This window comes from Megascapheus bottae, chromosome 11 (genome assembly GCF_031878675.1).
Source record: "Megascapheus bottae isolate mThoBot1 chromosome 11, mThoBot2.hap1, whole genome shotgun sequence".
NCBI lineage: Eukaryota > Metazoa > Chordata > Mammalia > Rodentia > Geomyidae > Megascapheus > Megascapheus bottae.
Genome location: NC_143519.1, coordinates 9,270,573 through 9,286,342, shown reverse-complemented (window position 1 = coordinate 9,286,342; position 15,770 = coordinate 9,270,573). Strand labels below are relative to the sequence as shown.

General features: G+C 43.9%; 2 protein-coding genes across 3 annotated transcripts in view; one reads left to right on the top strand and one right to left on the bottom strand.

The window, feature by feature from the left end:
• The window catches only part of Dock9 (dedicator of cytokinesis 9), a 265,843-nt gene extending 258,169 nt beyond the window's left edge, over positions 1-7,674 (bottom strand). For both annotated transcript variants that reach the window (XM_090341935.1, XM_090341939.1), the window contains exon 1: positions 7,262-7,674. In XM_090341935.1, coding sequence (XP_090198061.1) covers positions 7,262-7,390 — 129 coding nt within the window. In that variant the 5' untranslated portion in view covers positions 7,391-7,674. The remainder of the gene's footprint in view (positions 1-7,261) is intronic.
• On the top strand, positions 7,651-11,156 carry LOC150056734 (uncharacterized). The gene is made up of 4 exons (XM_090341777.1): positions 7,651-7,710; positions 7,775-8,254; positions 8,561-8,677; positions 10,855-11,156. The coding sequence occupies exons 1-3, from the start codon at positions 7,651-7,653 to the stop codon at positions 8,645-8,647; spliced, it is 627 nt and encodes a 208-aa protein (XP_090197903.1). The 3' UTR covers positions 8,648-8,677; positions 10,855-11,156.
• Positions 11,157-15,770: the final 4,614 nt, after the last annotated feature.

Below are 15,770 nucleotides of genomic sequence, written 5' to 3'. Positions count from 1 at the left end.
GGGAGCTATGGCTCAAGTTATAGAGCACTAGCTTTAAGTAAACATGTTCAGGGAGGACACCCAGGCCCACCCTAGGGGTGAAACAAAAAAAAAAAAATCTACCAGCTGAGAATATAGCTAGTTGTAGAGTGTTAGCCTAACATATACAAGGCCCTAAGTTCTATCTCCAGCACTGGTTTCTTTTTTGGCCAGTCCTGGGCTTGAGCTCAGGATCTGAGCGCTGTCCTTGGACTTTCTCAAAGCTAGAGCTCTACCACTTGAGCCTCAGCACCACTTCCGGCTTTTTTTTTCCTATATATGTGGTACCAAGGAATTAAACCCAGGTCTTCATGCATACTAGGCAAGCACTCTACTACGAGGTTAAACTCCCAGCCCCAGCGCTGTGTTTTTTAAAATAATACATAAGTTTATTAAGATGAGGTATGGTGCCTATAAGGCTGAGTAATCCTAGCTACTCAGGAGGCTGAGATCTGAGGATCACAGTTCAAAGCCAGCCTGGGCACAAAAAGTCCATGAGAGTCTTATCTCCAATTAACAGTCAGAAAACCAAAAGTGGCGCTGTGGCTCACGTGGTAGAGAGACAGCCTTGAGCTGAAGAGCTCAAGAACAGGGCTCAGGCCAAGTTCAAGCCCCACAACTAACAAAGAAGAGGAGGAGGAGGAGGAGGAGGAGGAGGAGGAGGAGGAGGAGGAGGTGGTGGTGGAGGAGGAGGAGGAGAAGGAAGAGGAGGAGGAGAGAAAAACAAAAAACAAAACCTCTACCCTTGACTATTGAATTATGTGGTTTCATTATTTATTTCATGCATAATTTTTTTGCAGGTCCTGAGGCTTGAAATCAGGGTCTATGCACTGTCCCTGAACCTCTTCGTGCTCAAGGCTAGGGCTCTACCACTTGAGCAACTTCCAGCTTTTTGAGTAGTTTATAGGAAATGAGTCTCACAGACTTTCTTGCCCAAGCTAGCTTCAAACTATAATCCTCAGATCTCAACCTCCTCAGAAGCTAGGATTACAGACATAGGCCTCCAGCACCTGGCTTGCATATAACTTTTACACTTAGCTGTAATTTACTCTAGCATGTGATACAAAGTGGGGGTTATTTTAAACACTATTTACTAAATAGTAACGTACCATACTTCACTGCTACCCATGGTACCCTAAAGTCTTACACAGACACAGATATAGACTACTTTCTAGGTTTTCCCTTCCATATCATGCCTCTCTTCTCATTCTTGGGCTACAAGACACAAAGTAGTGCTATTATATTCTCCCAGGATTACATGTGAGGGAAGATCTCTCTAAGAAGCATATGTAATTCATGGGCTAGGTTAAGCCTCTTCCCCAAAAATATTTTTCAAAAATTAAAGAAAAAAGCCATAATCCTAGCTACTCAGGAGGCCAAGATCTGAGGATCACAGCTCAAAGGCAGCCCAGGCACTAAAGAACTTGAGACTTTTATTTCCAATTAATCACTAGAAAATGGGAAGTGGGGATGTGGCTCAAGGGATAGGGCAGTAGCCTTGAGCTGAAGAGCTCAGGGACAGCTCCCAGTCCCAGAGTTCAAACCTCATGATCCACCAAAAAAAAAAAATCTACTTTATGATGTGTCCTTCAGCCAACCATTGAATCTGTCCCCAGCTTTAGCAACTGTATTTCTCAAGCATTTCTCTCCTTTGCTCTTAAAACCTGTCCCACTAAGGAGTGACGCTATCAAAAAGAAATGTACTCATTACCCGACTTATGTAATTGTAACCCCTCTGCACATCACCTCCCTAGTAACAATTTTTAAGTGGAAAAAAAAAATAACATGCTGCACCTTGCCCAAGTTATTCAGCTGTTTCTGAGCATATCTAGACATTCTAAGCATTAGTTCAAGTTCCTTATTTTTTTTAAGAAAATAAAATTGAAGTCTTCTTTGTTATCTCCCAAGACTAGTTCAATTCTTCAAAATCCCCTTCCCAAGTACACTACTTCCCTGTGATTTCACCTCCCTCTATTTTCTGAACCACACCTCTGACTCTTTTATAGTGCTCCTTTGCACAGTTATCTGTCAGTTTATAGACAACTGTCCTGCCCACTTGTTTAGATCATAAACTCTTCACAGATATAGACCATGTCATAGTCCAACTTCCAGTAAGGAGTCCTAATCCAGACCAGACCTTCAGAAATATGGATAAAGATGTCCAGATTTCTTTTTTTTTTTTTTTTTTTTTTTTTTTTGCCAGTCCTGGGCTTGAGCTCAGGGCCTAAGCACTGTCCTTGGACTTTCTCAAGGCTAGAGCTCTACCACTTGAGCCTCAGCACCACTTCCGGCTTTTTTCTATGTATGTGATGCCGAGGAATCGAACCCGGGTCTTCATGCATGCTAGGCAAGCACTTTAACCACTAGGCCAAACTCCCGGCCCCATTTTTTTTTTTTTTTTTCCAGTTGTGGTACTTGAATTCTTGGGCCTCAGTGCTGTCCCTGAGCTCTTCAGCTCAAGGCTACCTCTTGAGCCACAGAGCCACTTCCGGTTTTCTGGTAGTTACTTGGAGATAAGAGTCTCACCGATTTTAGTGCCTGGGCTGGCTTTGAGCCAAGATCCTCAGTTCTCAGCCTCCAGAGTAGCTAGGATTACAGGCGTGAGCCACCCCGCCCAGCTTCCAAATTTCTTTCTTCCCTGTTTAAGTTCAAGGCATAACTAATATTCTCTAGTCTCCTAATATACAAATGAACTAGAAGCCAAAGAAATGTTGTTGATTATCTAGATGGAGAAGGGCCTCCACCCTGCTTCCTGTGTTTGGGAACATTTTTGTTTAGTAGGACTCTTGACAGAGGGTAGAGAAAGACAGTGAAGTAACGCTCAGGCCAGTTCAGTTGTCAGCATGCTAACATGTCTGATTTAAATTTATAGCCAAAATGATGTTTTATCTAACCTGAGGATTTCAAAGAATAGCCAGCCCACTGGGGTCTCATGTTACCTCAGCTAACACTGCAGTCTTGAGTTGACTGAACAGGACCCAAGCACAGAGTGCAGCATATTGTTACCCAAGGCTTCCTGTTCATCCTCCTCTGGTAACACAAAAGAATATTGGGCAATGACCTGACTTGGTGCCATTTCATTTCATATTGCTGTGTCTCAAAGGTGTGTGGAAGGGTGGCCTTGGCAAGGGCTTGGCACTGAAGGAGAGTATGAAGCTGAATGTGCTGAGATAAGATCAGTAAGGAAGCAGAGCAGCCAGATGACTTGTATATCAATACCCAAGCACAAGACAGACAGCAAACCCATGCAAAAAGAAAGTGTCACAATATTTACACCAATCCTTCACTGAAAGGATATTTTTAGTTTCCGGGTGGCATATTCTCTTATGATATTGTCTTTCATACATGTGAAAGATATAAGGAAAAATTTCTTCAAGAGATCTGAAAGCAATCACCAAATCAACCTTACTCAGGATATTGATTCTAGTTTTCCTACTGGTCTTACACATATTTTTAAACCTGCAGCCCTCTTAACTACTCTAATACATAGAAATCTAGTGCAAATTTGTGGGGATTCTTATTCATTATGAAAAAAGCATAAATTACTGAGGCTGGGAGTCTGGCCTAATGGTAAGAGTACTTGCCTAGCATACACAAAGACCCGGGTTCAATTCCTCAATACCACATATACAGGGGAAAAAAGGCATAAGTTACTTTTCCTACAGCTAGGAATCTCACTAGTTAGTACCTCTATACTACTCTTTTTATTATTATTATTATTATTTGCTTTTCTTTTGAGCTTAGGGCCTGAGCACTGTCCTTGGACTTTCTCAAGGCTAGAGCTCTACCACTTGAGCCTCAGCACCACTTCCGGCTTTTTTCTATGTATGTGGTACTGAGGAATCGAACCCAGGTCTTCATGCATGCTAGGCAAGCACTCTACCACTAGGCCAAACTCCCAGCCCCCTCTATACTACTCTTACAGAGTAATTTAGAATATTATCATTTCTTGATGGATCAGGGACTCTAGACTTATTTATAAATTAGGGACCCTAAGGTTCACAAAAATTAAGCAACAGTCCAAGTGAATTTAAGTAGCTGATCAAATATGACAGGCATAATCAGAGATTTACCTATGCTGCTTATTTAATCCAAAAACTTTACAAGATAAATATGATTCATATGTCTACTCTACAGATAAAAACATTGAAGCTGAGATATACCTACAAATGCATAGCTGGTACAAAACTGATAGAATAAAACACAAATATACTGATCTCAAAGAGGGTTTTAAATAATGCTAAATCTCATGAGTGAGCTAACACTGGGAAAGGGCCTACAAATAGTTTCTGGATCTTTATTAAAACAAAATAACAATCAAAAATATTTTTTAACCTGGGAAATTTGAACAACACATCAATAAATTATTATCATTTATTTCACAATAGTTACCTAAAAGTATTTCTAGTTTTAATAATATATACTAGGTAGATAGGGGTGAAATGTTATAAGGTCATGAACTTAAGAAGACAGATGAAGTAAGTTTGGCAAAATCTTAGTAATTACTGAATCTGGATGATGAAACATGAAGGTTCATTATATTATTCTCTCTACTGTTTTCATATGCTTAATTTCCAAGCTTGTCAAATTAGTACAAAATTACTTATAAAGCCTCACAAACATGAGAAAAAATTATAAACACATCACTTTCATATTTTAAAATTTGTTTAACAGCAACTTTCAAAATCCACTGACCCACTTCATTTTGTTGTTTATGAGCCTTCAGACATCTATCACTCAATACTTGAAGCCTAGGAAGAGTTAGTTAAACTCATTCTTTATTCATTTGTCTTAGGCCATTTGCAGAATTGCTTTATTAGTCAGCTAGTTAAGAATATTCATTGAGCAGTTACTATGCTGTGGGTATTATTGTATTACCATAGACTCAAGTTATCAAAAGCAGAATAGAAGCCAGGAGCTGGTAGTCACGCTTAAATCCTAACTACGTAAGAAACTAAGATCTGAGGATCATGGTTCAAAGTCAGCCCAGGTAGAAAAGTACGTGAGACTCTTATCCAATTAACCAGCAAAAAGCTGTAAGTAGAGTCATGGCTGAAGTGCCATGACTTGAGCAAAAATGCCATGAGAGAGCATGAGGCACTGTGCACACACGTACACATGAGTGCATACATACACACATACATGCATGCACTAGATCAGAGTAATAGTTTCAGCCAAGTCTATATGGACAGAGAAAGACTTGGTTACTGCCCTACCCCCTAAGATATCAAGGTTATCTTCTTAGAGCCTCATACAACAGAGGCAATCCAGAATTTATGTGACAGGTGCACCTGCACAGGCTTCTTGGCAGGCCCTGGAGCAGCAAGAAAAAGAAGGCAATGGCAGAGTACCAGGCAGGAGGTGAGAGGGATGAGGTTTATGAGTAGTTTTTAGCACCAGTAAAGCTCCGAGATTCTCCTTCTGCCACAAAGGAAGGCCATCCTACACCTGATTGGGCCCACCAGCTACCCTATATCTTGGACTGTTTCATCACAGATTTCATTAGACAAGTTACCAGAGTCATTCAAGATTAAGAGCTGACACACCAACCAGGCATCTGGCTGTTCATGATTTAAAGGTGTCTAGGAAAAGCAGAAATACTACTAAAGTATCATGAGGTTAGTAAAGTATCTGCATGTCACATGGGAATGGAAACACACAGTCACTCTTGTAGACTATCTTCCTACAAGAAGAACAGAGATATTAAAAAAAAAACTACTGCATATTAGTAAACACTAGTGATGGCATCAGTACTAGCACTCCACAAATTAGCTTCTTACAGTCTTATCTCCCCCTCTTCAGTTGAGGTCTGTCAGCAAGCACTATGGAAATGGTAGCACAGTAACAAGTTTTATTTATTATTCTTTTGCCTCAAAAGCACCACAGGCAAAATTAAGAGAAATTAAGTTACGGAAAAGATGTGACAGAGGTTACTAGCTTTATCCTTGACATTTCTCACTGACAAAAGTCAGGAAGATGCAAGCAATGTTACTTAGGCCAAAACAGCAGAAGTTATCTGGGATATGGGAAGAGATGGACAGGTTCTTGTCTATTCCCAACTCCTACTTCTCAGAGATGAATGTTCTTAAAATAAAATAAAATTCCTGTTTATCACAGATCAAACTGAACTTTGAGAAACCCGGTGTGAGTTGGCAGCGCAGGCAGAGAAGAGAACAATCAAGCTAAGCAAACTGGATGTGGAAATCAGTAACTATCTCCAAAAACATCATTCATACAGTTCTCTGTCCAAGAAGAAAATCGACAAGTCCCACACATACAATGCCACAAGGCCAGACAATGACTTTCAAGGCTCCTCTTCTTACACTGTTGCAACAAACAACACAAGTCATACACTCCCAAAAAACAAACGGCCTCTTTTAAGAAAAAAAAAAATGACAATGTAAGTGAGCAGCTAAAAGTTTCCAGCTGCCCTGCAGAACTCACTCAGGCACAAACGACCCCAAGATTCCCTACCATCCCAGCCATCGGGATTCTGTCTCCTGGCCAAACATCGCAGAACCAGCTCTGACTGTGGGACAGTTCATTTAAGACGTTCACATCCCTCTCGCCCAGAGGCCTGCTCTCTAAAAACGTTGGGCCACGACCAGATTCATCTTGGACTGGCTTGCTCTGCCTGACTCAAATCCTCAAAGTGATTTGCAGGAATGCTGAAATAACTGGAGGTTCCTAGCAGAGCTCCCTAACCCTTAGTAAGAAGCGACAAACCTCTGGCTACCTGCTGGTGACACCGGGGAGGGGAGGATGCAGAACCCCTTCCCTCCAAGAGTCCAGCCTCCCCATCTCCGCCCGGGGAGGAGGGGGGGTGCTGACTGGATATGGAAGCCCCTAACACCACTCCCAGGCGCGGGTCCAGCCCACAGGTGCCCAGCCAGTCCAGAACGCTCGCTCTCAGGATGAGGGACAAGAGGTAAGGCGAGTCATTCCGCAGCTCGCCCTGGCAGGCACCGTGGGGCGGGAAGGCTGAGGCAGAGGGCGATCCCAATTTCCGAGGAAATTTCCCAGGACCACGACTGGAAGAAAAAAAATCCCTGGGTTCGGGGAGGTGAAAGGAGTCCAAGACCCTCCTCTGGTTCCCTGCCCTCCCTCCCCTCCCCCGTGTCCCTCCACGTCGACCCCAGTAGCCCGGTGGGCTACCGGCTCTACCAACCCCGGAGCCCAGCCCAGCCCGCGCTCCCTGCGCCCACCCCCTCCCGGTCCCCCCCTCCATCTGCCCCGCACTCACCAGCAGCACCGAGCCGCGCACCACCTCCGACACGCTCTGCCTCAGCTCGGCCGCCGTGCCGGGCTTACTCAGCGCCCTGGTGAACTTCCGAGTCTCCGCCGAGGCGGGGAGCAGCGGCGGCTGCGACATCCTCCAGCCTTCGCCGCCGCCGCCGCCACCACCACCGCGGCCGCAGCCGCCGGTCCCTGATCCCGTGGTCCGCCCGGCCGCGTTGCCGCCAGGTGCGCCCTCCGTGCCCCGCCCGCTCCGCCCGCAGCTCCCGCCGCGTCCACCCGGCAGCCCGGCGGCGCCCTCCGCCCTGTCACGCCCCGAGGCGCCCCTCTCGGCGCCCGCGGCTCCCAGCGCGGTCCAGGGTCGCTCGGGAGGACGGTCCGGGAGGCAGCTCCCCCATGCCTCCAGCCCGGGTCCCCCGCCGCTCGCTGGGCCGCCTCCTCGGGGCGGGGTGTCCGGCGCGGCGCGGGCGGGGCGGAGCAGCCGGCGGGCGGAGGAGGGGCGGGCGCTGCGGGTCCTCAGCCCCGTGCTGGCCGCCGGGCGGCGGAAACACCGACGAGACCCGCGCGCCACCCCGGACCTCCCAGCGAGGCCCGCGCAGTCCCGGAACACGTGAGAGCCCTCGTCCCGTGGAGCCCCTCCTCGCTCGGGGGACCCCGAGGCCCGCACGGCGCCCCGTGCACAGGCGCTTCTGCTGGGACGGGGTCGCCCGGAGTGGCCTCGACCGGCACGGAGAGCCCACGGCAACGGGACTTGGCGTCCACGCGTCGGGCGAGCGGTGGGACAAGGACCCGGGGAGGCAGGGGCTTCGGGGGACACACGCAGCCCTCGGTCCGCCGGCTGCGGCGCCTGGGCCGAACTTCAGGCCTCGCTTATCGCGGGGGGAACCTGAGGACGGCGGCGATGAGGGGGTTTAGGGGACTGGGCGGAGCGCCGGAGCTGAAGTGGCCCCACAGCCGCCCCTCAGTAGCCGGTGCTCCCTGTGACCCCTGCACTGCTGAGGTGAGGAACTTCTCTCGCTTCCCCACCCCATGGGACCCCCCAGGGCTCCCGCTTTCTCACTCCACGGGACCCCCAGGGCCCGGCTCCTTCCTCTCTCAGCGGGCTGCAGCCTAATGCTGACCCAGCAGCCCAAAGGGCGCCAGGGCACTGGAGATTTGCGCTGGAGCCTTGACGCATGCTCAGTGGTTTTGGTTTGGGCGGGTTCCTGGAGAGATGAGCCTATCCTTAAGAGAGGCTTTGCTGATTGGTCAGTCTTCTAAGGCCACGCCCATTTCCCCACTAATAGACAGCTTCTCTCACCTGCAGGGGTTGGCAAGGTGCAGTGGCCTTAAAAACTCTGTTTTGGGGACTTCTATGAGGTGCTTTCCACCCAGGTACCTGGAAGTTTCCTAAGCCTTTGTGGTGGAAGATTCTATCTCACAGGTAAGCCAAACACTAGTCTAAAATGTAGTCTTAAATTGGTGTGGAAAAATACCATCTAGAAAGAAGAGCAAAACCACGATTCTGGAGTTAATGGGTAGGTCTGGCCCATAATAAAACGGTAGAGGTTAGATATGCAGTCGGCATTCAATAAATGCTTTCTGGATTGGGTTGCTTTCTTAGTGGATAGAGATCACAGTATATAGCACTGAGTGAACCTGATAGGTTGGAAGATAAAGCAAGGAATGTGCAGTTAAAAACAAGTACAGGGGCTGGGGCCTGGAGTTTGGCCTAGTGGTAGAGTGCTTGCCTAGCATGCATGAAGACCTGAGTTCGATTCCGCAGTACCATATACATAGAAAAGGCCGGAAGTGATGCTGTGGCTCAAGTGGCACACCACTAGCCTTGAGAAAGCCCAAGGACAGAAAAAAAAAAAAAAATCAAGTACACGCCCGCCATTTTCTCCTCTGTAGCATGAGTGTGGCCATAACATTTCCCAAGACCTCCTCCAAGAATAGAGCTAAGTGACCCCAACAGAGCAGGTGGAGGAGGAGCAGGACAACTTCACCATGCCTCTATAGAAAACAGCTACTATCGGGCGCTGGTGGCTCACGCCAGTAATCCTAGCTACTCAGGAGGCTGAGATCTGAGGATCGCGATTGAAAGCCAGCCTGGGCACTGGAAGTCCATGGACTTATCACTGGTTAACCACCATGAAACCGGCAGTGATGCTGTAGCCCAACATGGGAAATGGGGAAAAGCAAAGGAAGAGGTGATATTCACCAAGAAGCATTGTACTCATTACCTGATTTAGAGAATTCTGACAACTCCTTAACAGGACATATTAAAGGCATAAAGCTATAAATATAGAGCTAGGAATGTGGCTTAGTGGGTAGAGTGCTTGCCTAGCATTCTGAGACCCTGAGTTCGATTCCTTGATACCACATAAACAAAAGCAAATAAGGATATAACTATAAAGATATAGTAAAAACATATATATATATGAATATAGTAAAGATCAAAATCTTTATCCTTGTGGAGCTTACTTGTATATTGACTGTTTCCAGGTAGGAGATAGTTAATACAAACATCAAATAAGCAAGAGATGGAATATTCTAATAAAGGGAACATAAAAATAAAGCAAGAGAGGAAACTATTATATAATTGAATGTAAGACTCATATAACCAAGAAAGATCTCAATGAGAAAAGAAACGGAATAAAGACTTGAAGAAGGCAGTGAAGAAGTAACCCACATGTTATCTAAGAGATGGATGCCACAAGCAAAGAGACTAAAAGTGCAAAGGTCCCTGAGGCATGAACCTGTCTACTGTAGTAGAGGAACAGCAGGCTAGCATGGCTGGCGTGCAGTAGAGTAGAGCGGAGAAGAATAGATGAAGGATGTAGATGATGTGAAGGAGGAGAACAAAAGAAGGGTGACATTGAAGAATGTACTGACTTCTAAAGCATTGTACTGACTTATGGAATTGTAATCCTTTTGTATAACTACGAAATAATATAATAATAAACTGTAGAGGAGGAGGAGGAGAAGAAGAAAAGAAGAAGAGGAAGAAGAAGAAGAAGAAAAAGAGGAGGAGGAGGTGGAGTACCTGAAGCTAGAATCATAAGGCAGAAAAGTGGAACCGTCCAGAAAATGGAAAAGAGATTTTTTTTCTTTTCTTTTTGTATTTTTGTTTGTTTATCTGTCTTGGGATGGGTAAGCAAGGGCACAGAAATGAAGGGACAAAAGATGAACAGATGCAGCAGTGGTACTCACTAGACACTATGTTGAAAATGAACTATATAATTTGAAGGTAGGGATATGAGAAAGTGAAGGAAGAGGAAGGGATGAGGCCTGTCCAAAAGGAAATGTACTTATTACCTGATTTATGAAACAGTAACCCTTCCGTCCATCAATTTTATAATAAAAATGAGCCAAGCCATCCCCTCAATTCAGGAAGGGCAAGGAGCCCCCCTTCCTCAGAGGGCAGATCAGTCTTCCAGTCTACAGCAGAGAGAAGCACATAATCACATAATCTTTCTTTGCCATGACTGAAATGTATTCCTCATTTATCATCCTCTTCCTTGTTTGGGACTACTGCTAAAGTCAGTATTGCTTCTTTCTTTTTTTCTTTTTTTTTTTTCTTTTTAAGCATTTGTTCTTTTAACCATGTTCTTGCAGCAAACGGGCATTTTAACTCTACTGCAAGCCGATGGACTTCACAGAGCAGACTTGTGTTTTAATCAGCCCCTCCCAACAATCTGAACTGATTTTAAGCTGTTACTATGAGGAGCCCTTTGGACACAGTGTCAGTGTCCGCTGCGGTGGCTGTTGCCAGGGTCTGTATGGAAAATGGTGCAGGTCCAGACAGATGGAGGCCGATGCCAGATCGGAAGCATTGCTTGCTGCCCTGGACAATGAAGGTGTGGCCATTGTCAGAGAAGCTGTTGAGTTACATAAGAAAACATAACACAGCCACTACTTTGTGCTTATTTTAATAAAATGATTTTAAATTCTAAAAAAGTTTAATATTTAATAAAATGTATATAATATAAACAATGTTGAAGATATCACCTTTTTTTGCCAATCCTGGGGCTTGAACTCAGGGCCTGGGCACTGTCTTTGGACACTCTTTGCTCAAGGCTAGCACTCTGCCACTTGAGCCACAGTGCCACTTCTGGTTTTTTCTGTGTATGTGGTACCAAGGAATCAAACCCAGGGCTTCATGCATGCTAGGCAAGCAATCTACCACTAGGCCACGTTCTCAGCCCAGATATCATTTTCTTTTTTTTTTTTTGCCAGTCCTGGGTGTGAGCTCAGGGCATGAGCATTGTCCTTGGACTTTCTCAAGGCTAGAGCTCTACCAGTTGAGCCTCAGCACCACTTCCAGCTTTTTTCTATGTATGTGGTACCAAGGAATTGAACCTGGGTCTTTATGCATGCTAGGCAAGCACTCTACCACTAAGCCAAATTCCCAGCCCCCAGATATAATCTTTTAAAGCAGGTCAACAAGTATGTAATATCTTTCAGGCCTTGATGACTTTGAACTTGACTTTGAATAAACTAAGAGACCATTGTAGGATTTTGAACCAAGAAAATAATGTCACCAAATGTGCAGTGCTCATATTTCCTCTTTCTGGGCACACAGACACAGAACTACATTTCCCACCTTCCTTGAGGTGGTTGGGACTATCAACATAGTCCTGTGTGGTCTTTCACGGGTCTTCTTTCCTTAGTTGCAGTAGCTGTGGAAACCACAGGTTAAAACTTGGTGGGAGGGAAGCTGGGTCTGGAAGAAGCCTGGGCCTCTGAGTCATAAGGTAACCTCAGGAGAGCTTCCAGATCAAGAATGTCCATATTGGGTTTATGTGATTAAGAAAAGCATTTAAAATTGGGGTGGGGGAGGGAAATGGGGACAAAAACATGTGTGAGAAGTAATGTACCTACTACCTGGAGAATGTAACCCCTCTATACATTACCCCGACAATAAAAAAAAATTTTTTTAAAGAAAAGCATTTAAAATTGTGGTAAGACACTCAGGCCTTGGAGCTGTTTATTACAGGGTTGAGGTAGGAAAGTGTATGCAGGAAAACCAGGTGTATTCATTAAAAATAGCATTCTAAACTGGATATGGTGGCTGATGCCTGTAATCCTAGCATAGGAGGGATGAGGAGGCAGGAAGATGATGAGTTGAAGGCCAGCTGAGTAAAATAACAAGACCTTCACATTCTATATAGATTGGGTGACATCAAAGAATATGGTATTTGCTTGATTCATTTTTGTGATCTGTAAAGTGTCATCCAGCATTCTATTATCCTTTATAACAGCATATATTACAAAGCATAAGCCCTTCATGTCATAATTTAATGAATAGTTTGGTGACTGACAGTGTGAGATTGTATTTAATATTATAATAGCCTGTTATCATTACTATACTATATATAATCACATAAGTATCATAAATAATAAGAGTGAATTGTAATCCTAATAATAACAGCTTACTGTATAATATGCTGTTATATAAATCACTTTAATATTTTTTGAAGATGTCAACTAAAGTTCATGTCACAGATAGTCTATAAACACAAACCAAGATATATTCCTAAGTTACTCAGTACTTCTAAAACAGGATAAAATGGGACTTGGAAATACTATTAGGGTTTTGCCAAGAAACAGAAGTAATAATATGTAATACATTATTTATTATTGTCTATTACATTATATATACTATAACATAATAATGACATAATAAAATGAAATAATAGAAATTAAAATTACTAAAAGAAATAATTATACAAAGTTGACATAACCTGCTCTCTACAAGCTAGAGATACAAAAGAGATGATGGTAAGGTGTTCAAGCCTGACTGCTGGAGAGCCAATGGTGTGTGTTCTAATGCTCTGCAGGTCTGAGAATCAGATGTTCTGAGAGCAGAAGATAAAAGTCCTAGCTCCATGGACCAGGAGTTTGGCCTAGTGGTAGAGTGCTTGCCTAGCATGCATGAAGACCTGGGTTCAATTCCTTGGTACCACATATATAGAAAGAGCTGAAAGTGGTGCTGTGGTTCAAGTGGTACAGCTCTAGTCTTGAGAAAGCCCAAGGACAGTGCTCAGCCCCTGAGTTCAACCCCCAGGACTGGCAAAAAAAAAAAAAAAAAAAAAAAAAAAAGTCTCAGATCCAGTAAACAAAACCTTCAACCTTCCTCCATCTTTTTATTTTTGCATCTGCAACAGAGCATACCATCTCCACCCATATTGGAAAAAGCCAAGTGCTTTACTCAATCAACCAATCCAAACAATAACCTCTTCCAGAAACATCCTGACAGTACCCAGAAATAATATTCAACCAGTATCATGGCAATCCATGATCCACTCAAAGTTAACACTGCAACTTCTCATTACAGGTGCAAAGGCCATGTCTGAAAAGGATAACTAGAGCTTTCTCCTTAAGTATTTCCATCGAAGATGAGGCTCTCGATGCAACAAGCCAATGCAGCAGAAATTAGACAGTGATTCTGTGAGATTTTTAAAGTGTCTACCTATAATACCTCATTGAAGCAGGACTCAAAACTAGTTTCCTTTTGGAAAGATTTACTTAGCAAAAGTTGCATATATTTCCTAGAATAGGCAATAAGATGAAAAATAATGATAAGCTTAAAGAAGTGAGAATCAGAAAAAAAAAAAGTAGTTGAACTTATAAGAGAGGCCATTTCTCATAACAGAAAAATGTTGATCTCTAAATGCCTTTTTCCAGGCTCGAGCTCTGGAAAAATATTGGCAAGGGTAAATGCAGAGAAATCCAGAGCAGCTTGATGTGGCATCTCTGCCATCATTTCCCCAGATGTAACTCTGAGAAAAATCTCTTTTCCACTTAGGAAAAACTTCCTGTAGCTGGGGGCGAGGGGGGGTGGGGGGGGAAATCAAATACTTCTTTTTAAGACTAGCTATATAATATGCAGTACTATAATATGCTGTAATCCTAGCTATTCAGGAGGCTGAGATCTAACTGTAATGATTGGAAACCAGCCCCAATTTTAAAAAAAGTCCTTGAGACTCTTATGGCCAATAAACTTCACTTAAAAATAATCCATAAGGGCCGGGAGTTTGGCCTAATGGTTAAAGTGCTTGCCTAGCATGCATGAAAACCCGGGTTCGATTTCTCCGTACCACATATAGGAAAAAAAAAAAGCCGGAAGTGGTGCTGAGGCTCAAGTGGTAGAGCTCTAGCCTTGAGAAAGTCCAAGGACAGTGCTCAGGCCCTGAGCTCAAGCCCAGGACTGGCAAAAAAAATAAATAAATAAAAAATAATCCATAAATGCAGCTGTGGATCAAGAGCTGGAGCGCTAGCCTTGAGCAAAGAAACTCAGGGACAGTGCTCAAGCACTAAAAGAAAGAAAAAAGGAAACTATCAGGGCTTTTACTCAACAATAATTAAGAGTTCAAGAACATAGTTGCTTCTCCAGAAGCAAAATCCCAGAATTCCCCTTCTCAGTTTACCATTAAACCTTGCCCGTAGTGAATCATGGAGGATCCTGCAGGTGGAGTTTCACAGCAGTAACTATTTATCATCCAGTGAGGACAGAGTCTAGTGTTTCAACATCAGATCCTTTAGTTCCAGCTTTAACATCTGCCAGACCTTGAAAGAGTATTGCTGTTGCACATACATGAGAACAGTTTTTAAAGTGTATAGACAGTTGAAAAAATGAACAAGTATAGATAACACAAGTTCCTTGACTGACATACAAATATATGTATAGATAAACATACTAAAACAAATTTTTTAAATGACCCACAAAGCTGGGCTCTGATATATCACCCAAAGGTAAATATGAATAGATTGATAATGAACACTGGAAGCAGAGGCAGAAGCCCTGAGGAGCAGTGCTGAAAGGCTGTGTCAAATGATGATCTGTCACCTTGCAGGTGGCCATGAAAAAGATGTCAGCAATACAGTGTAAGTGCTTACCCAGCAAAATAAAGCGGACCTAGGATTAAGAATATGTTAATATAGAGACAGTAATAGAAAGAAAAAGAAGGCAATAACAAATTCTGGGGAAAACATGGTGAAATTGGAACTTTGTGCACTGTGAATTGGAATGTAAAATAAATTTACACCAAATCCAGAAAGACAACTGGTATTAATCTTCTTTTGCTTCTTTAAAATTATTACTATATATACTCTTTTTTGTGTGTGTCAGTCATGGGACTTGAACTCTAAGCCTGAGAGTTGTCCCTGAGCTCTTCAATTCAAGACTACTACCCTCTGCCTTGAGCCACAGTGCTTCTTCTGGTTTTCTGGTGTCTAATTAGACATGAGAGTCTCAAGGACTTTTTAGTGCTGGTGCTGGCTTTGAACCTTGATCCTCAGATCTCAGCCTCCTGAGTAGCTAGGACTACAGGCATGAGCCATCACGCTCAACATTTTTTTTTTAATGCCAGTATTGCAGCATTGAGGCTTGAACTTTGGGGCCTGGGCACTGTCCTTTAGCATTTTTGCTCAAAGCTGATTGGTGTTCTTTCAATTCAGCTACAGTCCTACTTCTGGCTTCTGCGTGATCAACTAGAGATAAAAGTGTCTGGAACTTTTCTGCCAGGCTA